At 42.0% G+C, this 24,936-nt stretch overlaps 1 protein-coding gene across 10 annotated transcripts in view; it reads left to right on the top strand.

Annotated features, from left to right (window-relative positions):
- The window catches only part of LOC116055307 (voltage-dependent R-type calcium channel subunit alpha-1E), a 99,648-nt gene extending 74,712 nt beyond the window's left edge, over window positions 1-24,936 (top strand). For 2 of the 10 annotated variants that reach the window (XM_036007278.1, XM_031307219.2), the window contains 36 exons: window positions 36-245; window positions 405-517; window positions 742-854; window positions 1,323-1,454; window positions 2,071-2,140; window positions 2,348-2,465; window positions 2,718-2,785; window positions 3,021-3,112; window positions 5,870-6,793; window positions 7,299-7,540; window positions 7,873-7,984; window positions 8,224-8,353; window positions 8,869-8,928; window positions 9,524-9,630; window positions 9,855-9,866; window positions 10,075-10,171; window positions 11,207-11,367; window positions 11,685-11,822; window positions 12,427-12,628; window positions 13,014-13,178; window positions 13,881-13,991; window positions 14,079-14,159; window positions 14,393-14,578; window positions 14,740-14,831; window positions 15,618-15,792; window positions 16,049-16,176; window positions 17,721-17,817; window positions 19,103-19,208; window positions 19,290-19,397; window positions 19,549-19,649; window positions 20,474-20,580; window positions 20,806-20,977; window positions 21,251-21,379; window positions 21,622-21,769; window positions 21,903-22,084; window positions 22,330-22,884. In XM_036007278.1, the coding sequence (XP_035863171.1) occupies window positions 36-245; window positions 405-517; window positions 742-854; window positions 1,323-1,454; window positions 2,071-2,140; window positions 2,348-2,465; window positions 2,718-2,785; window positions 3,021-3,112; window positions 5,870-6,793; window positions 7,299-7,540; window positions 7,873-7,984; window positions 8,224-8,353; window positions 8,869-8,928; window positions 9,524-9,630; window positions 9,855-9,866; window positions 10,075-10,171; window positions 11,207-11,367; window positions 11,685-11,822; window positions 12,427-12,628; window positions 13,014-13,178; window positions 13,881-13,991; window positions 14,079-14,159; window positions 14,393-14,578; window positions 14,740-14,831; window positions 15,618-15,792; window positions 16,049-16,176; window positions 17,721-17,817; window positions 19,103-19,208; window positions 19,290-19,397; window positions 19,549-19,649; window positions 20,474-20,580; window positions 20,806-20,977; window positions 21,251-21,379; window positions 21,622-21,769; window positions 21,903-22,084; window positions 22,330-22,884 (5,744 nt within the window). Of the gene's footprint in view, window positions 1-35; window positions 246-404; window positions 518-741; window positions 855-1,322; window positions 1,455-2,070; window positions 2,141-2,347; window positions 2,466-2,717; window positions 2,786-3,020; window positions 3,113-5,869; window positions 6,794-7,298; window positions 7,541-7,872; window positions 7,985-8,223; window positions 8,354-8,868; window positions 8,929-9,523; window positions 9,631-9,854; window positions 9,867-10,074; window positions 10,172-11,206; window positions 11,368-11,684; window positions 11,823-12,426; window positions 12,629-13,013; window positions 13,179-13,880; window positions 13,992-14,078; window positions 14,160-14,392; window positions 14,579-14,739; window positions 14,832-15,617; window positions 15,793-16,048; window positions 16,177-16,649; window positions 16,747-17,720; window positions 17,818-19,102; window positions 19,209-19,289; window positions 19,398-19,548; window positions 19,650-20,473; window positions 20,581-20,805; window positions 20,978-21,250; window positions 21,391-21,621; window positions 21,770-21,902; window positions 22,085-22,329 lie in introns of those variants that run through there. The other 8 variants (XM_036007283.1, XM_036007284.1, XM_031307220.2 and 5 more) reach the window with 6 other exon arrangements.

Raw genomic sequence — 24,936 nt, forward strand, 5'->3', positions numbered from 1 at the left:
ACCACAGTATCTCTCTATCCTGCTAATCCCCTCAGGCATCCCCATGGCCAGAGCAAGTATCAGGAGTGCCAAGCGAGGTCCAACAGCGTATTTTCGTCGTAAGGAGCGTCTCCTGCGCATCTCCATCCGCCGCGTGGTGAAGACGCACACTTTCTACTGGACAGTGCTGGGCCTAGTGGCTCTCAACACACTGTGTGTGGCCATTGTTCACCACAACCAGCCCCTCTGGCTGTCCAACTTCCTCTGTAAGTCACACTTCATTTCAGTAACACCTTGAGGCAGTTAATACACCTTTTCTTCACCGCTGTAAATCAATCAAATGGCTCTGAAAGTTGTTGCTTTATCATATAATTGTCTTTGTAAGTTTTGAAATTTAAATACCTATTTTTTTGTTGTTGTTCCAGACTATGCAGAGTTCCTGTTCCTCGCTCTGTTTCTGACTGAGATGTTTCTGAAGATGTACAGCTTGGGGCCGCGTCTCTACTTCCATTCCTCCTTCAACCGCTTTGACTGCAGTGTCAGTACTCCATCTCCCTCTCGGCATATTTGTTTTTCCCAAATCCAACTGCTTGTGCATTTCAATTATGCAGCGTCAGCCCTCTCTTCCTCTGTATCTGACTCTATTGCATTTTCTCTGCCTCTCTTTTACGTCTCTCTGTCACTGGGTCATAGCTGTTTATATAGACTCATTTGTTCCTGTGTGTTTTTATTAAAGACGCATGTGAATATATATGTCTGTAGGTGATCGTTGGCAGCATCTTTGAAGTGCTGTGGGGTTTCTTCAGGCCTGGCACTTCCTTTGGCATCAGTGTCCTGCGTGCTCTCCGTCTGCTAAGGATCTTCAAGATCACCAAGTTAGTGCCGCAGCCTTCCTCACTCTTTGCCATCTGTTGAGATGTTTCATAATATTTACATGGAGCATTTCACTGTTGACTCAAAGCTAAGTTTGGCATGTTGGTGTGATATGCAGTGTTCTATATTTTGTGTTTTGTTTGTGTGGGGAATTCATTTTTCTTTAATTTCTTTAAACATAGTCTTTTTTTAAATATATGTATGCAGCAACAATCAAGTCCATCAAACAATAAGTTCATGAAGACAAGACAAAAAACAAAAACAACAAAAAGACGTAAGACGTACGAAAGAAGTAAATTAAATATTTAAATATATACCCATGACATTTACAGTATATAAGGTTAGGTTACATGCAGCAAAGTGGAAATCGATGGAGCTCCCCTTTACATTTTCTTTAAAAAAATAAAAGTAAAGAATTACATTTTGCACATTTTAAAACTTTTTGCACGTGATATGTTGTGACTGTCTAGGTATTGGGCGTCTCTGAGAAACCTGGTCGTCTCTCTGATGAACTCCATGAAGTCCATCATCTCCCTCATCTTCCTCCTCTTTCTCTTCATCGTTGTCTTTGCACTCCTTGGCATGCAGCTCTTCGGTGGCAGGTAACACTAAATCGTCACCTACAGAGTAAAATGCTGATGCTTATAGTTCTTTGCATCACTCCATATGAGTCCATAAAGTAATGGAGTCAAGTGAGGAACCACCCAGGCAGAAAGCAAATCTAATCAATTTTGGCAGAAAATATAAGCATTTTTTCTCTCCCACTTGGCTCATTACTCATTTCCTGTGGTTCCAGTAAAGACGCAAACATAAAAACAAGGCTGAAGTAGACTTCATTGTTCAGTAGATTCCTCTTTACTGAATGCACACAGTTGAGAGGAGAATAGATTGTCCTATGGCCTGTTCACAGTTGTTTTCATTATACCGACAGACTGTGTGATGGGTCGAGATTTCAGACTTTCTTTGTCACACACACAGCTTTTGTTGCTTGGTTTTCCCCTGAGTCGAATGTTGTTTCACCACAAGCTGTCGCTTCAATAAAGGCTGGCCTTGTGTATGAACTGGCCTCAAGAATACAGATCACATGGAAAAAAAAAACATCAGCCAGCCAGTCGGAGAGAAGGAGAATTGATTTCTCTCTGACCGAAACATATAAATAAAATAAAAACTAGATCCAGCTTTGCTTTTTTAAGGACCATATGTGTGTCTCTCTCACAGGTTCATCTTTGAAGACTACACCCCGACAAACTTTGACACATTTCCTGCAGCAATCATGACCGTCTTTCAGGTCTGGACATTAACCTGACAATTTATTGCTCTCTAGTTTACTACAGCCAATCACGATGTACAGGAAATGTAATTTTGATAATTTTGTGGATGATATTCTGTGTGTGTGTGTGTGTGTGTGTGTGTGTGTGTGTGTGTGTGTGTGTGTGTGTGTGTGTGTGTGTGTGTGTGTGTGTGTGTGTGTGTGTGTGTGTGTGTGTTTTCTCAGATCCTGACTGGAGAGGACTGGAATGAGGTGATGTACAACGGTATTCGCTCTCAAGGAGGAGTGAAGTCTGGCATGTGGTCCTCTATCTACTTTATAGTGCTAACACTGTTCGGAAACTGTATCCTTCATTACTCCTCTTTCAATGTCATATACTGTACAGCACTTAATGCCTTCCTTTAAGTAGGTAACCTCAACTTACTACCGTTATTACTAAAGTAAAGGTACCCTCATATGTTATTATTTTGTATCAGTCCTTTTTGTAAAAGTGAAGTAGGCATTTATGCACCACTATCTGTCTGTGTTTCAGTGTTGTGTCAGTTAGGGTTGCCTGGTTACACTTTGACCACGTCCTTAACTCAGCTGTGACCAGACACACTGCTGAATGTCTTCTTGGCCATTGCTGTGGATAACCTTGCCAATGCACAAGAACTTACCAAGGTAAAAAAGGGAATAACAAAAAAGATATAATTGAAAGAGCAAGCCTGGTCTTATCGGCTTTTATTCTTGTTACAGTTACAGTTACTTAATACTAAATAGTCTAAATAATCTTGCTACTTCGCCATGTCCAGTCCTGCTCTCATCTCCTCTCATCACTTTGATTCTGTTTAATTATTTAAACTCACAGGCGTTACAATTGTTCAGTCGCCTTTTGCTCCTTTCCTCTTTTGATCAGGATGAAGAGGAAGCAGAGGCAGCATTCAATCAGAAGCATGCTCTCCAGAAGGCGAAGGAGGTCGGACCGTTGTCGTCCTTCATGTCTTCAGAGTAAGTGCTGTATGCAGCCACTTTCCCTGCCTGACCTCCTCTTCTCCTCCTTCTGTCTCTCTCTTCCTCTCCCTCCCTCCCTCCCTCCCTCCCTCCCTCCCTCATTTTTTCCTTCCTCCAGGGATTGTCTATATAGGACTGACCCGCAGTGCCAACACTTTGCACGAGTTGCTGTAGCCTCCAGCAAATGGCGAGTCCATCTTTAGGTGCAGTAGATTTGGCTTACTAACCACGTCATGCAGAACAGTTATAGATTGAGGCTAAAGATCATCAATACAGAGCTTCAAGTTGTGTACTTAGATGTCACTTAGGGCCTGTTGAATCAGTATTTGATGCTGTCCCACGAGAGACTTATTGGTACGTCTTTACCGAAAGGTCTACTTTCTAGACTCTGCCTGCTCCTAGCACTGTAATTTGCACTAAATTGAAGTCTCCATGGTTACTGGTTCCACTCCAGCGTGGGACACAGGGTTACTAAGTGTCCAAATTAACATGGGGTATCGATCACAGTAACATAGTCCTGGATTTAGCAAAGTGGATATTGTAGCTAGTAAAGAGTTTAAGGAAATAAAATAAAGTGTGTGCAGGCTTTGATCTGTTGAAGTGTTCTCACTTGTGGAAAATTTGATAATGTGACCTTGTTTTCTCAACGCTCAGGTTTCCAGCTTGCAGAATAGATTGTGTTTTTTCTCAGGGATTGATTGCACAGTGCCTTGTTGTCGTAGGTGGTGGAAGTGCATGTGCATGCACAAGAGTGAGGACCTCTGGCTCTGTATGCACGCTGTGTATTGAGAAACAAGCAGTTTGTTGCATGGGCATGTGGAAGATTTTACAAGATAACATTTTATTAACATGCCATTATGTACCTTCTTCTTTCTTGCTTACTGTCTTTCTTTCTCTGCCTTGCCATTTTACTAAATCTTACCCAGTGGAAATTAAAATTAGAACAGAGCAGAAAGAAAAGTAAATTAGTGCATCAGTTTTTGGTTTAGCTAGCTGAGGGTCAGGCTCCTGTCAGAGCCCATACATAAGACAAGAATACCACGGGGTCGTCTGGGCCGGCATCTGTATTCAGAGAGGAAACTCTGAACTTTAAGGGTCTCTGGTCTCAGCGCCGATGTCAGCTGTGAAACCCCGGCGGTACCTGCCCCTGTTGACCTTGAAGAAACTTGCATGACAGCATTTGCTCAACAAAAAAAAAGAGATGCTGCATGTTGGAGGCTGATAATGATTTCACTTTGGGAACGCATGCATCTCGTCAGCATGATCAAAGGAAGAAAAACTGAAATTACACACACACATCTCTGCTTTTTACGTACAGTATTACAAGTAATACTTAGACTGGAATAGTTTTTTTCAGTGTGTGTACAGTTTTTCTTCCATTGTGAGGTTTTTAAATCCCTCTCCCAAATGCTCTTGAGTATTCAGAATAATTTGTAACTAATATTTTGAACTCCACACATGAACTTCCTCTACTAGCATGTCCTAAAAGAATGCTAATGTGTGAGTGCTCTGAGGTGAGGGTGGTGTTCAGAGCTGCATCCCAATGTGGTGGTTTTGTTCAAAGGGTATCTAAATATGAACTCCTTTCCTGTGTTTGCTGATGGAGCCCATCTCTGTGTTTTCTACCTGTACCCATACTGTAGCTCAGACTGTCTAACATCTCAATCTTACTTAAGATGTCTTCTTATCAATGTTGTATGAATGTTGTTTCTAATACTGTTACCATCTTGTTTGTCAATGTGCTGCTAGGCTCCAGTGGAGACACACAGCAAAGCATCAAGAGTCAGTTTTTGACCTTCAAATTTATCCTTTATTCATTACAAACATGGATGCGCGCAGTGGAAATATCCAGCTGCAAATAGAATGCATGATATAGCAACTGAATATAAATAATTCATCTGTGCCTGCAGTCTTCTAAAAGAGAAAAGTTTTACCCCTTAAGCAATGAATAACAAATTCAGAACAGCTGGTAAATGGCATTAACGGTCTATCTACAGTTGTTTTGATGACTTTGGTCTTTGTGTTTTTCTTTGAGGATTGTTTGCTGTGTGTCTCCTGGTCTGTTTTGTCTCTGCTCACAAAAGCACTAATGTCTTGTTTTCAACCAATCGCTCATTGATAACACGGACCACACAAGAGTCCACGTTCCAGTAAGTAACACTGTCTGTTCAGCTCTCTGAATCTCTCACTAACGCCCTTCTGATTTTCTTGAATGGATAAATGTCTCATTCTGTATACAGTAGTATTCTGTTCACACTCTGTACCTCCAAACTCTCCAACCTCATTTTATTCCACCTATATCTATTCCACTGGTATCATTCTGCATCTTACTCTTTTTGTTATTACAGTCACACAACAATTCCTGGCTTGGTTAATTTATCGCCTAACATCTTCATCGATTCAGTAAATTGCTTCATGTTGACATGAAATAGCTCTTTGTTGGTTCAAATGTCTTGATTGCTAATTTAGATTTCATAAGACCTAGAAAGAATGTTAAATCCATCAAAGCAGATTCAGAAACTCTACTTTGAATCAAATTAGACTTTTGGTGAATACACAGCATGCAAATGAAAATGTTTCAGACGTGGATTAATAAATAACAAAAAAAAAAAATGAAGTGTTTCAAACCAAATTCTAGCACTAAGACATTGGCCTTAATTTATGACTTATGTATGTTAAATGTGGCACTGCATACAGTATAATAAATTGTCTGCTTCTATATGCTGACATTTGGTCTTTTCTTTCTCTTCTCAGGGGAAGCCGGAGGAGGCGGCCCTACCTGTACAGGAAAAGAGCCATCCACCGCAGCCGGCCTACCTACTCCTGCTCCCTGGACGAGGGCAGCATCAGGGAGGGCCGCCCACCCCCACCACTCAACCCCTCTACTTCTTTCATGTCCAGGAGAGAGAGAAGAACAAGGATGACCATGTCAGTGTGGGAGCAGAGGACTAGCCAGCTGCGGAGACACCGCCAGATGTCCAGCCGAGAGATCCTGTTCAGCAGTCCCAACGAGGAGAAGGACGGGCCTCCTGCTTCAGCCCAGGCCCAGCATGGACAGCCCCAGTCACTGCACCGCAAGGCCATGGAGCACACACAGTCTGGGAGTTTGAAGCACCTGACGGACCCCTTAGCCTCCCCATCCAAGAATCAGGCTTTAGGCTCCTCCATGTCTGTGAATATGGCCCTGGATGCCGCCCTTTCTGGCCACATACCAGAACTCCCAGTGGTTCTGGTACCAGAATCATTGGATCCTACGAACGTGCCCCTTCCCGATGCTTCTGTGTCTGTGGCCATACCAGAACCTCCTGAATCCGACTCCATCACAGAGAGCAGAAAACTGGCTGTTAATCAGAGTCACAACACCGTCAGCGAGCGTCGGAGCCCCAGATTGAATGGCGAGCGTCAACACAGGGCAGTAAAGAAGTTCAGACCACCAGATAACCTTGACACACTGACTCCTGAGATGGGCGGTCATGGTGGGATCAGGGGCAGAAGGGCGCTACATCACTGTGACCATCACAGCGGGGCCAGAAGTCAAGGGTCATCACCATCGGGGAATGGAAGCCACTTGGCGAGTCGCTCGGTCAGCAGAGAGAGGAGGAGAAATCCGGGGAACATGGTGGAGAAGGAGGCAGAGACCAAAAAGGTGGAAGAGGTGTCCAAACCTGATGAGAGCAGGTGAGACAGACCAACAGCTGTTCATTCATGTTTTTTTGTATTTGTTTGGCAGTATGTTTCAGATTTGGTAAACGGGTGAAGTCAAAGTGAAGAGAGACAGGAACGATTTGGAGAGGAGAGGAGAATAAGATGCAGCAAAGGCCCCTAGTCACATGTATATGTTTAATGCCAGTGATTTTCAATGACCGGGAGATGCTATGGAAACAAAATAGAGACATTAGCATGCGCTTGTGCTTTATTGCACACTCAAATTACCAACTTCTATTACATTTTGGCTACATGTTTATAATTGTTATTTAATGCCTTAATTGGATAGTCAACAGTAGAGAAATTACAGAAATAAGGACAGACAAATGGGGAAAGACATGCAACCGACCAGATGCAAACTGGGGACGTTGTGGTTTTTGGTCAGCTATAGATTCACCACCTGACAGCATAGACCATACAGTAAGTATATCAATGTCCTCCTGTCTGTCCAGTAAAGCCTTTGTCGCTCTATTTTCAGACAGGGTGACAGGAGTGGAGGAGACACTGACCCACCAGAAAACCAGAGCCACACTGGTGACCAGTGTCCTCAGAAGCAGGAAGAACCTCCTCAGCAATCAGACCCGTCTCCTCCTGTCATCCCAGAGAGCAACAAAGAAGAGAAGGAGACAGAGCAGGACCACGACAAATGTCAGCTTAGCTCCAGTGTGATCATCGAGGTGCCAAACGTTCAGTCATCTCTAGAGCTCTCCACGATCACAGGTATTTGAGAAATAAAGTTGACCATGCAGTTGCAAAGTCATGCTTCATTTCATATCTATTACACCTAAGCTAAATTGTTGCCTCCACAATTCAGGGCCTTTATAGAAGCGATGAGTCATGTTATCGTCTAAGCTTGTCCCCATCAGTCTATTCTCAGTGGATATTTTCCAGATTAAAATCCTATTTTACTAAGGTTGCGAGTTTTAAGGTGGCTTTGTGAGGCCTCCCTCCTTGTTTGTATCCACTGTGCTATCTTCTCATTTTACCCTACTCTTCTTCTCCTCCTTACACCTGTCCTTGCCTCTTCTTCTTCTTCTCCTGACCTTCTCCAGTCAACATAAAGGACCCTGAAACCTGTAAACCAGAGAAGGAGGAGGCAGAGGAGACAAAGCCTGTCAACACTGTGACTCCAGACAGCATGTTCATCTTCAAACCTGACAACCCGTAAGTTGCTTCCTCTGGGATAGACTTTATAATACTGGGGAATAATGACACTCCAAACCTCACATGCACTTGGAAGTAATGGCAGAGAGTTCAGGGTTGTTGCACGACATCTACTGAATGTTGTTTAACCCTGTTGCAATCAAGTTTCAGCCAGCTTAAGCCTACACTGTCTCACTCTTAGTAGTTATGGTACCTGACCACTATATCGCATCTCCACTGTGCCATCTGCTCTCCCTCAGGGTTCGTCGAGCGTGTCACTACGTGGTGAACCTCAGGTACTTTGAAATGTCCATCCTGCTGGTCATAGCTGCTAGTAGTATAGCACTGGCTGCTGAGGACCCTGTAGCCACCTCCTCTAACTGGAATAAGGTTTGTGTGTTCACATTCATGTATATATCATCTGTCTGACACAGGGCCAGCTGTTACATTAATGACTTAATAGAAGCCAAACTATTTCTCCTGAAACACTCTGAGATTCAATTTCAATCATGGTTTATATGTGCCTTGGGCCTCATAGCTTCATCTACACTAAGCAGCAAAGAAAAAAGAAAACATTTCCTTAAATTGTTTTGCAAAATGCAGCTAATGTAACTTGATGGGGGGGGCAGTTAAATCACTGATGAGTGAGGAAATTGCAGTGTAAGACACACTGAGCCTGGTTATTTATGGGAGAAATTTGGCTAATTTTCTTGTCTTGTGTTGCCATCGTTTGAGGGGACTGTTTCATAATAAACTACAAGATAAGATTATTTGAAGTTACATAGCCCTAAATGTCATGAAATCAACGCAACAAACCAAATTTCACCTTTTTATTATCTGTGTTATATCCTAGACGTGTCGGATCTTTTCTCTTTGACTGTCCTTCTGTGTCACACTCATTGCAGGTTCTGCGGTATTTTGATTATGTGTTCACCGGAGTCTTCACATTTGAAATGATTATAAAGGTAAGTTACTGTGTAAAGATGTCACTGTGTGGCGATTGATTGCAAGAAATGTTAAAATATAAATATACCTTTTTCGAGCAAAGAGTTCCAGGATGGTTCCACTGTGGAGCCACAAGACCTAAACTCAGCAACTAAACTATGAACTTAAGGTCCCCTTTGGGCATTCCTTTTCTACCACATCTAAAGAACCATGAAGATTAGTCTGATAATGGATCAAAAAGAAATGGTGTTGACACACAGTTTCCAATTTGGCTCTAATTAAAATGTTTCCCCATTTTTATTTGATTCATTTTAATAGTCCCAAATAAGTAAAATTAATCTTAGTTAAGATTCAAGGAGTGTCTGAAAAAAATAAGCCTATTGTTGTGTAGCAGAAATAGTTGACAGTTTTCTCTACTTTCCTCTGCTGTTAATCATCACTGCTCCATGCCCCCCTCAGAGTACAGCTTTGTCAGGCCCAACTCTCACATAACTCAATTTGTTTAGGAGCTTGACACTGAAGCTTGAAATACCTTAAAAGAAAGTTAACTGCATTCCTGGAAACTATCCTGGAGAAGTACATTACTTTCATTACTCACTCTTGGCTTGTCTTTAGATGATTGACCAGGGTCTGCTCCTCCATGACGGCTCCTACTTCAGAGACCTGTGGAACATCCTCGACTTTATAGTCGTGGTGGGAGCATTGGTGGCCTTCGCCCTCTCGTCAGTCACATGATTTATTTGAATTAATCATATACACTAATCATATGTCTAAACATCAAAGTGTGTTTAAATCAACTGTAAATAAGCTTTTTCTGCTGTAAATATTCTTCCACTTCATGTAGTCATCTCTTCCATTTTGTTTCTAACATTATAACTGTTGATATATGTGTCCTTTCCTGTTTTTTCCCGTCTGTTGGTGATGCCCCTGTGCGATTGACCAGCAGCAATGTGATGGGGTAAAAAACAAAAAAAGTCTTTCTCTCTTAGAGCAAATACTTTAAATGTGCAAAATTCAGAGTGTAACATAAGTAGAATATGTCAGATTACACATACTGTGATGATAGACGAATAAGGTGGGAAAAACAAAACATGAGTGTCTAAAAATGTGGTATTTACTATGCTGCAATGGTGTGATGCTCACAGTCTGTCTGTCTTTTTGTACAGAAATAACAAAGGACGGGACATTAAGACCATCAAGTCTCTAAGAGTGTTGCGTGTCCTCAGACCGCTAAAGACCATCAAGAGACTTCCTAAACTCAAGGTCAGACATGCTCCGACTTTGATATCTCGGCTGCAGACCTGAGAGCAGAGACAGAACGAGTAGACAGATGAGGTGATAAACGCTGAGCATCAGGGCATGAAGACATGTTGTCACACCTCACACGTAGACTGTCCGCAGGGAGAAAACAAATCATAAAAGCGCCATGCGTACACAGGTGGATAACGCTTTAAGGCTCCAAATACACTCCTCAGTGGAAAAAGAAATAATACAAAATGGAAACTGAGATTGCCATTTGCAGACAGGAGAACTAAAGAGAATAATGTAAAAACTGACAATAAGCGAGAAGGGGGGAGAGTTTAAAGTGAAGGCAGGGAAATAGCTAGCCTGAGAGGCAGCTGGAGGACTGTCAGCGTGTGCTAACAGGTACTCATTTGGGGATTGCGACTAATACCAAAAACACACATCTTGTTCTAATCACTGAGACAGGGAGTGAAGAACATTAACTTAACCTAAAGGTCCCATTAATGGTTATACATGTTTTAACATATAGTCCTTTATATTACCGCCAAAGCCTATGTCTTTAGATTCATTTCTTACCTTCCAGGCAGCCACTGGTTTTACGTCATGCCAGTAAAAATCAAACTTTCTGTTTTTGAAACCTTTTTTTGTTGGTGTCTTCCAATGCTGATGTGAAACTTCAACTTTTGTTACATTAAAAGCTGGAAATCATTGCATTCACGTGCAATGTTGTCCAAAAAACATTAAGCAAATGCTAGCATTGTTAATAGGATAGTGTGATTTTGGTATGTTTTTGCTTGTACAACAGCTGACTCAAGTCTGAGATGTCTGATTATTAACATATGAATTCAAACAAACCAACAAAGGTTTGCAAAACGTCCCTACGGTAATTGCATTACCGTGTAATAGTACTATAAATTGGACTAAATAGATAGTTATGTGCATCAAAGAATATACTGAAAATGCTGCTTGCTTGTTGCTGCAGTATCTGCACATCTGCACAGGCCTGATTTTCTGATCTCACCATGTTTTTCATCTCACGTCTCTCTATTCCAGGCGGTGTTTGACTGTGTAGTGACGTCTCTGAAAAATGTCTTCAACATCCTGATAGTCTACAAGCTTTTCATGTTCATCTTTGCCGTCATCGCTGTGCAGCTCTTCAAGGGGAAGTTTTTCTACTGTACAGACAGTTCCAAGGACACAGAAAAGGATTGCCAGTAATACTCACTTTTTTTCTGTTTTCCCTTCCTTTATTCCCGCATTCAGATTTATATTCATCTTTGTTTATTTGTTTCTTTCTTTTCCCTTCATCTCTTTTCCCTTCCTTCTTTTCCCATCCTTCATTCAGTCATTTATTCCTTTTTGGAATTGTTGTTTTTTGGCTCCATGTCCTTCTAAAACTAGACACTTGGGTCAATAAACTTGTTAAAAAAGCTTATATGATTTTCACCTTTTCTTAATGTTTTTTCTTCATTTAATGTATCTTAGTTACAACTTTTTTTCTGTTGTCCCTGGTCTCCTCCTTCTCCTTCAGGGGTTACTACATTGACTATGGGAAGGATAAGAAAGAGGTGAAGAGAAGAGACTGGAAGAGACACGAGTTTCACTATGACAACGTCATCTGGGCTCTGCTCACTCTCTTCACTGTTTCCACTGGAGAGGGATGGCCTCAGTGAGTCTGACTGGAATCAGCGGATGAGTGCTAATTCTCATGCTGGTTGAGGAAACTCAGCAGGAGCTTTCCCGCACATCATTTTCCTTTCTTAGAGGGCTCATTAGCTCTTATGAGCGTTATAACCTTTTAACATCTGTCTTGTTCTTTGCTAATGGTCAAATCTGATTTTTGATGGAGGAAATATAATAGATATGATTAACTTAACAAAGATTTTGCCATTCATTATCTCACAATAAAATTATACCAATATTTTGCTGACAGTGGTTGTGGGTTTGTACTGTTCCAACCCTCGTTAATTGACTAATGCTGTGGCAATAAATCACAAATGATGAAATTGACATTTGATCCCCACCCCAGTGAACAAACACTACCAAACTTTTTTTTTCTCCAAAACTAATAGCTCCTGTAAGTGTGCAAGAGTCTTGATTTTGCGAAAGATTTTAAGCAGCTGCATGAGCATATTCTCATTGTTAAAGGTGACATTTTTGCTATTTCTGTTTTGCCAAAAAGAGGAAGTTCTTATTTGTAGTTGCTTGAGCTTAAAAGCTCTATTAAAATAGCAGCGTTAGCATTAATAAGCATTGTGTCTCGGCTCTTTTAGGGTTCTGCAGCACTCAGTAGATGTGACAGAGGAGGACAGGGGTCCGAGCCACGGCAACAGGATGGAGATGTCTATCTTCTATGTCATCTACTTTGTCGTCTTTCCTTTTTTCTTTGTCAACATCTTCGTGGCTCTCATCATCATCACCTTCCAGGAACAGGGGGATAAGATGATGGAGGAGTGCAGCCTGGAAAAGAATGAGGTGAGGAAAGATTGATAGAAGAATGACAAACAAACACTTTCTCTGTCTTTGTCTTTTGCCTTGTGTTTAATGACCCATAAGCTACTTTCTAGTCTGTTCCCTTATGTCTAATCAGCTTTGGTCAAATATTTTTCTTCCCTGTCTGTCTCCCTTTCTCTGTCTCTTTACTTTATGCAAAGTATAGATTTTGAAGGCCAAATACATCAAATGTACTCTATCTTTGTAAATCCATACATGTCTTCCTTTAGAGTTTAAAGAAAACAGAAAAGAAGCAAAAACAAAGAACCCTGTCATTAAAACAAGGTGAATAGTTAGACTGTGTGCTGCGTGTATTTACGGTTTCATTTTTCTTCCCTTTCTCTTCCTCCTGTTCTCTGTATTTCAGAGGGCGTGCATAGACTTTGCCATCGGTGCCAAGCCCCTGACTCGTTACATGCCCCAGAACAGGCACACGGTCCAATACCGTCTGTGGCATTTTGTGGTGTCGCCTTCTTTTGAGTACACTGTCCTGGCCATGATCGCTCTCAACACCATTGTACTTATGATGAAGGTGAGGATAATAAAAAGAGAAAAGAAAAATCAAAGACTACAACAGCACATCTTAGTAGGACCAAAATGAGAGGACAACAACTGGTGTGATAGGTTCTACCATTATCTACCGTACATCTCTCTTCTCACTCTTAAGGATGATGTGCCATTTTCCACATATCCTTGTTTGCTAATAGGAAAAAACACACCTTGTGTTGCTTCTCAGCAACATATTCTGTCATGAACTTGCGATTGTTAACACTTTGGTTTTAAAATAAGCCGAGATGTGTCACTCCTAACTGGAAACATGGATGTGTAGAAACACACTGATGTTTTCATTTGGATCTGTTGATGTGTTTTTTTCCCCCCCTCTCTCTCACTCTTTCTTCTTCTGAACTGGCCTTTTTTTGGGCTGTGCTGGTTGTTCAGACAGACAGACAGACAGATGCAGGGTGACTCAGCCTGTATTAAATATTGATCTATAATGTCCAGGGGCTGCTATTTTGCATGACCTCATTAACTGTGGCTGCCGCCCCTAGAGGAATGGCTCCTTTTATAGTGCGACAGATGAAAGGTGCAGAGATTGAGACACTATTTATGGGTCTGGAGGAATCTTCCATCAACCTGTAGTTCTGCAGGGTGTAGGGCTGAAGTTCAGTGAACTGGTTAGGGAATATTCCACTTTTTTTTTGCAGTTTAATACTTGCCGCCTTTCTATTTTCAGTATTACTCTGCCCCGCCGGCATACGAGGCCGTACTGAAGCACCTGAACACAGCTTTCACTGTTCTCTTCTCTGTTGAGTGCGTCCTCAAGATCATGGCCTTCGGCTTTCTGGTGAGACAAAAGAGCAGCAAACAGCCTGAATGTGAATTAAAGATCTTTTTTTAGAATTGGTTCTAAGTATCTTTCCTGTTTCCACAGAATTACTTTCGAGACACATGGAACATTTTTGACTTCATCACTGTTTTGGGCAGCATCACAGAGATCGTGGTAGACTTGCAGGTAATAAGAAATAAACATGATTAACTCTGACACTGAAAGAAAGAGTGAACCTTTGTGATTTCCTTTTTTTCTGCACAGTTGTGTGAACATTACTATTGTATGCTATGTCAAGCTGACATCCCTCAACACCACCAGTAAACAACAGTCTCTCTCTCTCTCTCTCTCTCTCTCTCTCTCTCTCTCTCTCTCCCTCTCTCTCTCTCCCCCTCTCCCCCCCCATGTCCTTACGCCAGTTTGTTGATACGTTCAACATGAGTTTCTTGAAGCTGTTCCGAGCTGCTCGTCTGATCAAACTGCTCCGACAAGGTTACACCATCCGCATTCTTCTGTGGACCTTCGTCCAGTCCTTCAAGGCTTTGCCCTACGTCTGCCTGCTCATCGCCATGCTTTTTTTCATCTACGCCATCATTGGCATGCAGGTTAGAAAGACACATGCTTGATTGGTCTCTGTTTCTCTATGGAGATGGTGTTTAATGTACTACATTTACTATTTTTACAAAAAAAAAAGTGCAAAATGGGTAGTGCATGACATAAACACTGTCACTGTTAAGGATTGTGTGTGTATATCTGTGTGAATCAGGTGTTTGGGAACATTAAGCTAAATGAGGAGACTCACATTACGCAGCACAACAACTTCAAGACCTTCTCTGGTGCTCTGATGCTGCTGTTCAGGTAGGACACCGTGAGATCTTTAGTGCTGTTCTTCGGTTAGCTTTGGACTTTATGTTGTTTCAGATCACTGTAAACAGAGATCTAGCAGTGATCCAAATTACACATAGTTTGCTTTATTTGGTTCGCGCAATAACACATTTCCTTAATGTAGTTTAAATAATGTTGCTAGGTTACGGTAGTTAGTACTCAAGGGGCTACTCAGTGTCACAGGGTGATAGATGCTGCAGTGTACCACTTGTCTGCTTAGCAAATCAGCAGACACTTTGGGAGTTTTACAAAGCAGAGTGGGTCAAATAATGAAATTGCTATCTCGACCAAACTGTTTATTTCTCCATGTTGAAGTTCCAAGTTTGTTCTCATAAGTAGTGAAGAAAAAAGATGTACATTTAAACGTGATAAGAATCGTATTCCTTCCTTGCAGTAAAACTAAAATAAAAAAGGAGCATAATATAAAACACTCACAGTAAGATTTAAAGGCATTACAAGTTTAGCACTATTGCATACAGAATGTACTTTAAATGTATGCAATAGACTACACAACTAGGTCTCACATTTGGACCATCTAAAAGCTGTCTCTGAAGCGAGTAGTGCGAGCCTCAATGCTTTGATAGTACTTTCCAGATGGCAGACGTAACTGTGAATAAACTGTAAACTGGACTGCTCAAGTCCTAAGCGACCCCTCCTCCTCCTGGTGTAATGTGTGTGTGTGTGTGTGTGTGTGTGTGTGTGTGTGTGTGTGTGTGTGTGTGTGTGTGTGTGTGTGTGTGTGTGTGTGTGTGTGTCCAGGAGTGCCACAGGGGAGTCATGGCAGGAGATCATGTTGTCGTGTCTGGGGGGACAGAAGTGTGAGACGGACACCTCGCTTCCCCCAGCAGTACCGACGTCCGACCAGGAGGGGGGCTGTGGCTCCGACTTCGCCTATTTCTACTTTGTCTCGTTCATCTTCTTCAGCTCCTTCCTGGTAAGTCGAGAAAACTGGAGTGTGAATAATTCCCTTAAATTACAACAACGATACGAGGACTTCAGTTGAAAATTATCCGGCTTGCTCACACTGGCACATTCACAGAAATGTTGATTAATGTGCGTTGTCCTTTAGAAATAAAATAAATGAAATATCTCTTTTAATGTTTTAACCTGTTCTTTATATTTTGAACACTTCCCATCCTCATATAATTAAATGGCTTCTCTTTTCTCTCTTTCGTTTGTCTACTGTCCAGATGCTGAACCTGTTTGTGGCTGTGATCATGGATAACTTTGAGTATCTGACGAGAGACTCGTCCATCTTGGGTCCTCACCACCTGGATGAGTTTGTCCGGATCTGGGGGGAGTATGACCGTGCTGCCTGGTTAGTGTCTCTCTGGCTTAAAGCAACACATTTAATCGAAAGTACAACTGTGCACATACAGATGCTACAGTTTCTTAGTGATGTCAAATGATGTGTTCTACAGTCATGCTGTAAAATATAAACTCCATAATACACTTACACATATGGATGAAAGTAAGAGGTACTCTTCTTAATCCACATCTAACGTCACAACAGTTGACACTGTATCTGATATTGGATGTAACAAGCAATTGTGGGGTGTCTGTCTAGCACGTTTAACAGCATCTGAACTAGTTGAAACAGATAAATGACAACAGCTACCGATAACCATGTAAAATATTTATGTATGTGTTTATTACAGTGTGTTTTTTTAAAAGTTAGATTTATTGCTGTTTGAATGTCCTAAATCTACTCTTTTGAGGACAAGAGGAGAGAACCTTCAGTTAGGCCTCATTCACCCGACACACAACTAAAGACATATATGTTCTTTCCAGTGGTAGGATCCACTATAAGGAGATGTACAAAGTTGTGCGCACTATCTCACCTCCCCTGGGCTTTGGAAAGAACTGCCCACACAGGGTGGCATGCAAGGTTTGGTTCCCCCATATCAACAAACCCCTCTGCCTCTTTCGTGTGGGATCCTTCCTGACCTCCTCCTATCCCTCCTTTCCTTCCCTTCACCTGCTGTCACCACCCTGCTTGGCCTTTAGGGGTGTGTTACTCAGGTCAAAGAATGACGACACTCGAGTCTCAGGGTACTAAGGCACAGGACATCCCTCATTCAGGATTATAAGTGAACGTTTTAGTTTTATCAATGCACTTAAAATGCTTACTGTTGATGCAGTTGTACAGCAATTTATATATACATCACCTTTATTTATTCAGGGAGGATCAGTTGAGAGCAAGCTCTCATTTCCAATGACGCCCTGATTACATGGCATACAAAATTATAACACATACAAAACCACCAAACAACTTAATATACACTATACAGTTGCAATACACAGTACACACATACAACTGTTACAAAATACACATGTACATTCAGTATACATTGCTTCATAAAGAAAAAACAGGGAAATCCTGTCTCTTTCTACCTTTTGGATCTGGTTTAAAGATGAGTTCCCTCTCACACACACACACACAACGATTCACAACGTAAGTATTTGATATTTGTACCAGATCCAGTGAGGTTGTCATTCCTTTGCTTATCCTGTCCAAGGTTTTCTCCTTTCCCAGATTTCTATGCCCTGGTGGCAGCATAGAAAGAATACAACCTGTTTTATTTTCTCCTACTATTTACTCCCTACTCCTGTGTGATGCCTTGGAATAATCCTTTCTCTTGTATCTCCTCCATTCATGTTCCTCTCTTCTACCCTCCACCCCCTCCTGTGCTCTTTCACTCCTCCATCACTTGGGAACGCACTCCCTGATTCCTCCACTGTTATTCAATTCCTCCTCCACCTCCAACATCATCCCTCTGCCTTCCTTCCCCCCTTTCTACTCCCTCCCTCTTTTTCCTTCCCTCTCTCACTCCCATCTTCATGGCTACCTGGCACCCCCAGTGGTCGTATCCATTACAATGACATGTATGAGATGTTGACCAACATGTCGCCACCTCTAGGCCTGGGCAAGAAATGCCCCTCCAAGGTGGCATATAAGGTAGACTAAACACTAGAGCCTAACAGGCACTTCCTTCATGTTTTAATTAACAAGGACAGGTGCTGTAGAAACTCATTTTTTGTGTCACACATTGGAAAAGCAAGGCATTTTTTTCTGTTGTTTATATGGTGCAGTTTTGCTTGTTGGAACCGTTCCAGTGTGTTTTCATTGGCAGATGATTAAAGCTACAGTAATGATTTGCCTGTTTTGCTTTGCATCTTGGCAGAAAAATAAGGCGCCATTATCTGTTCGCTGTTATCTGATGAAAGAGTCTCTGTGGAGTGTATTGCTCTAAACAAGTTAGAGAACATTAACCAGAAAGTTGTCAAACATCTACATGCTTCGTCTTTCGTCGAAGTCTGCTGTCAAATGTTCTCATGTCTTTCATACTTCTTCGTTTCTTACATTTACCTGTCTGCATGTGCCTCCTACCACAGCCCAATGTTACATCTGTGTGTAATATGAAATGTACTGTGTGTGTGTGTGTGTGTGTGTGTGTGTGTGTGTGTGTGTGTGTTGTTTGGGTATTGGTGTTTGTGAGTTTGCGAGCCTGCCAGCATGCTCCATCACAGATGAACACTGTTCTCTTACTTCCGAATGTGTTTTATGAGTTTTATTCTGTCTTCTTTTTTAAATGTCTGTATTTATTCTGTGACCTCAGATGTTTATGTTGAGATTGAAACTGACTGTATCTTGTGTCTCAAAACAAGATACAGTAAATATTTACAAGATTGTCCTCTTCATCTTTCTGCATCTATCAGTGTAGTTAACTTCATTTAAACAAAGCAAACTAGGCTATATGAAATTATGATAAAGTGGAAACATTTTCTTCTGTAATGATGCCCAGAAAGGCCATGGTAGCTTAATTCTTTTTTTCAAGCCAGTTGCCCTGAAATCACAATTTGATTATCTAATTATCTCGGTAACAGATTTATGGGTGAGTAGGCTGAGCTCAGTTTCAGCTGGGTGTTTTTCCTTTGAGCTGAAACATATTCATATGTTGCTTATAATAACACAATGGCATTCCTTAACCGTGTCAAATCTAAACTGTTCATTCTCAAGTCTGTAAGCTAAATGAGTAAGTAAGTATCACAAAACCGTAATTTGTTATCTTGAGATAATGGCAATATTAAGTCATTACGACCACAAGATAAGAGGACTGAAAAAACATTATGATCCACAACAGCCGCTCTGGGCTTCCACTTTTTCATTGTGATATGTAGTGTAATTGGTTGTTGGTGTGCTGAGTTGTGTCTGACTATGATGCTCTCTCTGCTGCCATCAGAGACTAGTCCTGATGAACATGCCTGTGGACGATGACATGTCTGTTCACTTCACCTCCACCCTCATGGCCCTCATCCGCACCGCCCTGGAGGTCAAGATAGCCCGAGGTCAGACCGAATATCATAAAACGTTACAGACACACATTCACTGTGATGTAAAACTCACTAAATCACACTTTTTATCTCCAGGAGGGGAGGATAGAAATCAGATGGACCTGGACTTACAGAAGGAGATCGGTGTCATCTGGCCTCATCTCTCTCAGAAGACGTTGGACCTGCTGGTTCCCATTCACAAAGGTGATATCAGCCTGCATCTTAACAGTACCATTATTCATATGTCAATGAAAAGATATACATGTTTGCTATCGTAGTAGTTGTACTGGTAAATGTTATTCCATTTAATAATGTACTCTTGAAGGGTCATGTCTGATGCTTTCTCCTTTTTCAGCCAGTGACATGACAATTGGGAAGATCTATGCCGCCATGATGATCATGGACTATTACAAGCAGAGCAAAGCCAAGAAGCTCCGACAGCAACTGGAGGAACAGGTACTTTTCATTTTTTTTATTTTTAGGTGTATTATGATAACATGTTTTGGTTAAATGTATTCCCATAAAGCACCCAGCAGCCACTGATGTGTAGTGGTTTCAATGCATAATTCTGCTCTTTTCATATTGGTCATCATTTAACAATTTACATTTTGTATGGTTGACCTGTTTGGTTTAAAGTTTAGCTTGAGATTTGTATGTACTAAAACCCAGTCAGTTTAACATTGAACTTAAAGTATTTATACAACAAACTGAAAAGACAGCACATTCATCCTAAATGAATGATGTGAACTGTAACTGTATAACTGGTTTCAGGATTCTTTCAGTGACATTTTGCTGTAATTACAGGAGCATATTTGTTTGTAATTGTTTTTACTTTCAAAAAGGTAGAAACATGCACATAATTTAGACAAACCAATAATAGCATACTAGAAAATAGTAACACATGTTATGTAATGCAAGCTAAGAAAGAAGAAAAGTATAAATAAAAACAAAAAGGAAAGAAGGAAAGAAATATAAATAAAGCTATTGCTAGTCCAACAGAGGTAAGCTGCAGCTCGATGGTGTTTTAAGCCCCCAACGTCTCCTTCCAGGCTGGCACCTAACCAAACCTAACCATAACCATAACCATTGCCTAATCCTAGTGCCTTCCAGGCAGCGCTGCCTGGAAGGAGGCGTTGGGGGCTTAAAACACCGATAAACTGAGGTGGAGGTAAAAAAGTCACATGTCAAGTCATAGTTGATTGGTAGACACAGTAGGATTACAGGAGTGTATTTGTTTTAATTTCCCATCTCCCCCTGCATGTGTTTTTCTCTCCCCATAGAAACATGCTCCTATGTTCCAGCGTATGGATGCCTCCTCTCTGCCTCAAGAAATCCTATGCAATGCCAAATCCCTTTCATTCCTCAGGCACAGTGCCGGATCTGCTCTGTAAATATTCAACTTTAATTTACCTCACACCGTTATTTAGATTGCTTTGTGGTTATTTATGCTGGTAGGAATAGATGAATCTTGTTTTTCTGTAGATCTGGTCAGGGACTTTTTAGATGCCTTCTGTTCCTTCATCATCATCATCATCATCATCATCAGCAACAATAATTGACAAATGTATGTGGGTATATAATGCAGTTGCCCTGTCGGTTTGTGCTCCTTCAGCACCAGAGGAGGTTTTCTGGCACTCAGCCCTATCTCTCCACAAGAGATGTTCCTGCAGCCGCTGTCCCGCTCCAGGGAGGAGACGGAGGAGGGGGAGGATGACGGCGACTATCGTTCACCCTACCACCCCTACCATCACCCGCATCACCAGCACCATCATTTACAAACACTGGTACCCACCTACATGTAGTATTGAGAGAGCTGCATAATTATTGTCAGCTACCTGGTCAAACAAAAGTCTATAAATGCTAGTTTTACTGCTGCAAGAAAAATATTATAATTTGAATGAACACACAAACTATATGCAACATCTGTACTGGGACACATTGTTTACACATGTTAAACCATTATCAGAGCATCATTATAGAGACTCAGCTTGACTCTTAAGACAAAGAGAAATAAATATTAAACAACCAGCCCTCTTTTTTGTGATTTTTCTGTGTAGGTGCCAGACGTAGTGGAGTATAACCAAGTGATGCAGCAGGCCAGGCAGGACGCAACAGTTATTAAATCACCTCAGCGCACAGCATCTATCAGAGCTTCCTCCATGCCCAGACTGGCTGTTGATCCACCGGTAATAAAAGAGTAATAACCTTTATTCAAACCTAAATTCAGCAACAAACAAATATTGTATTAGAAAGTGCTTTGAAAATCAATAAACAATTGAAACGAATTAGTTTGAGTTTGCTCAGCACATAATGTATGTATGTAGGCTATGTATGTGTGGGTGTTTGATGGTGAGAGAGAGAGTGTGTTTGCTGATTCATTCATGGTTACTTAAGTGATTCCTTCTCTGGTTGTTGGGTGTGTGTGTAGCCTGGGATGTCAGCAGACAGTAAGCTGATAAAGCGCTCCTTCTCCACCATCGGAGACCAGTGTGTGAACGGCCTCTGGCAGGAGCAGCACTCTCTGGAGAGAGTCAGTCCTGACGGCTCATACAGGCCTCGTCAGAGGAGCTACAGAGGTCACTGAACACACATGGCATTACATTGCATTTCCTATAGTCTGATACATTTTAGCAATAGCAATGTCAGCATAGCAATGTTTAGAAGTCATAGAAGTAAAAATGTCCTTTAAAAAAATGACTAACCTCTTAGGTCCAAGAGTCAACCACAAAGAAACAAGCAGTCATGAGAGAGGGCGATCTAAGGAACGGCGCCACCTACTGTCTCCTGACGTGTCCCGCTGCAATTCTGAGGAGCGCAGCCGCGATCCATCGTGTGAAAGGAGACGGTCCCGTTCACCTAGCGAAGGAAGCACACACACCTTACAGAGACAGGTAGAAGTACAACAGGGTTAATTACACACTGAAGCACCAGTTAGTCTTTGTGACCCAAAGACGTGCTGGTTTGTATCGCACAATGAAACCAGGGACTGTTTTGTACCTGTGATTGGATGTGAATCCAGTGAACCACCTGGAAGAACACCAGCAGTACTGCAGAAGGAGGATAACAGCTGGAACTGTAGCTGTAGTCTGAGTCTATAATAGTACTGCCCTTACTATTGTGCTTGTGTTGTTTGCAGGTAAACACAACAGGCAGCCCTGCCCATTCAGCCTCAGACTCCAGCACTCCTCGTAATCGGCGCCAGCTACCACAGACACCCTCCCGGCCTCGGCCGTTCATCTCCTACTCCCCTCTGGTCTGCCAAGCCCACACCTCTCCAGCACCAGCAGCCTCCTCTGAGGGACAGCCCCAGCCTCAGGATGGCGCTGGTGGCTCCACAGAGACCTTGTGGAGGGCTGACAAGGAGGGCGGCCCCCTAACTGCAGGTCAAGGGTCATTCGGAGTACAGGTTTCAGGACCCAGCAACCCATCTCCTCACCGCTACATCTCAGAGCCCTACCTGCCATTCCATGACGACGGCAGCGGTGGAGAGGCAGGCGACGGGCAGGAGACCCTTACTTTTGAGACTGCCATAGCAACCAGCCTGGGACGGGCCAACGCCATAAGCTCCGCTCCTCAGCTCAGACACTCTTGGCAAGTTCCTAATGGCCATTTCCGAAAGCACTTGGGCCAAGCGAGTCCGGCTCGAGCCAGCGAGCTGCTAAGTGACACAGACGAGGACGACCGCTGCTAAAGAAAACAGAGACGAAGAGGATGCATAGAGCAAGTAGGCACCTCAGAGAAGCTCCACAAGGCTTTAGCTCCTCTGTGGCTCTGAGAACTTGTATTCTCAGTACCAGTAGCATAACAGGCAGGACTCCACTGCTATTTATCTGGATACTTGGGTGTCTGTCTGCAACGTGTTCTTGTGTGTGTGTTTGTTGTAGCTAGAGGGAGGCTGTGTGTGTGTGTGTGTGTGTGTGTGTGTGTGTGTGTGTGTGTGTGTGTGTGTGTGTGTGTGTGTGTGTGTGTGAACACGGGTGTGTGGTAATGCATGTGTGTGCTCTTAATAGAGAAAAGTTGCCAAATCAAGAGAACAGCAGAGACTGACTGTACTATAAGTAGATCACTGCAGGCAAACCCAAGCATTGCCAAGCCTTCCCACACAAGTTAGTGTTTTGATTGTTATTTGAACAAAATATGGTGAGACGTCTATCCAAGGTGTCTTTGAATCCAAGAAACTGATCTCAGTACGTTTTGTGTAGGTGAACATAGAGGTAGCATGTAAAAATGTAATACAATGAATGTATTTTAGCTTTTGGTTCTTATGTTAAGGTCATTTGAAAGGGTTGCTGTTAGTGTTGACTGTGAACAATCGTAAGGTAGCAATGAAACAGAGTTTGATTCAATCAGATTTTGCCAGTTTATAATTTAAAACAGTTCCTGTTTACAACAAGAGTATCCACGTGGTTCATGGGCATTATGCAGTCACTAATCAATAGATAGTCAATACAGAAAATCATGTTCCAGACCGTAAAGTGAGCAAAACTTCTAATAAACTTATTTTTTCTGTCCTTATGTGACAACAATGACCTCCAACTGGAGCAGCACAGTGCAGATTTATGTCGCTCTGTGGTGTGAAAAGACACTTAAGAGCTCGGACAGATAACAGAATAAGATATGTTTTGTCTCAGGATACTGGACCATTGAATTTGAAAACGTGAAGGACTAGAAGTGTCTTTTACAAGTCTGTCAGCATGACGAGATCACCAGTTGACTACTCTGTCCATGGACTACAACGGCTTTGGCCTGAGGTACAACCATCTGTAGGACAGACAACCCGCGTGAAAGGCAAATGGATGTTCATTTTTCACGTTTCTTCTTAAGCCATTTTCTTCTGGTACATAGAGCCAGGGTCTATTCTTCTTCAGGATGTGTTGACCTCTTTCATGTGATGATGAGAAATGAATGTCCTTTTTACATGTGATGCAACATGGATGCTTTTACAAAAGAGGAATCACAGGCACAGTATGGTTTGTCTATATGTTAACTGCCATATTGTTTCCGTCACATTGGAGCCTATGTTTTGCTCAGTAGAAACGAGTGTTACGGAATTTCTGCGCTCCAGTCGTCATAGTAATTTACACATGCATGATTATGGTGACAGTTAGAGAGAGACAGAGGTGTGTCTGTGGCTGCCAGATTGTTCTTATTTAAATGTGTCCATGATATTAAATGGGATTTAAAATCACCTCACCAACAGAGTAATAATGAAACAGCAGGCATAGAAATGTTTATGCTTTTTTCAGTCCCAGCATCCACTGTTAATATCTTCGAACATTCCACCTTTAGACCATTTGTTGTTTCCCTTAAATAAGATGTGTATTTATATCATGTGCTGTTGTATTAATGTAATATGTTGAGTTTGACATGTTTCTGAAATGTGAACACAGGACTTATCTGGACTGAGGATCCACAGGCCAGAAGAGGTCACACTCCCCTGCTGGAGACCCAAAACAGGAAGTCCTGGACTGAAAAAGACATGTTTTAGCAGAGAAACCTCCTTTGAAGTGTGTCGATTCATACAGTTTACAGATTAGGTTAAGGCTTCACCCTGTAGGTTATAGGACCGTGCTTAACATGTACAATGCAGCCTAGGACTTAACCTTGATGTACAGAACAACCTAATCTGTGCCTGGGGAAGCTCGCCCAAAGAGTTCCCTATCAAGCCTGGATTTCATAGATAGAGAAGCTTTCTGGTAAATATGTAGTATAAACTGTACAAAATAAATCCATGTTTAATTTA

The sequence above is a fragment of the Sander lucioperca genome, chromosome 11 (assembly GCF_008315115.2).
Source record: "Sander lucioperca isolate FBNREF2018 chromosome 11, SLUC_FBN_1.2, whole genome shotgun sequence".
NCBI classification, from domain to species: Eukaryota; Metazoa; Chordata; class Actinopteri; order Perciformes; family Percidae; genus Sander; species Sander lucioperca.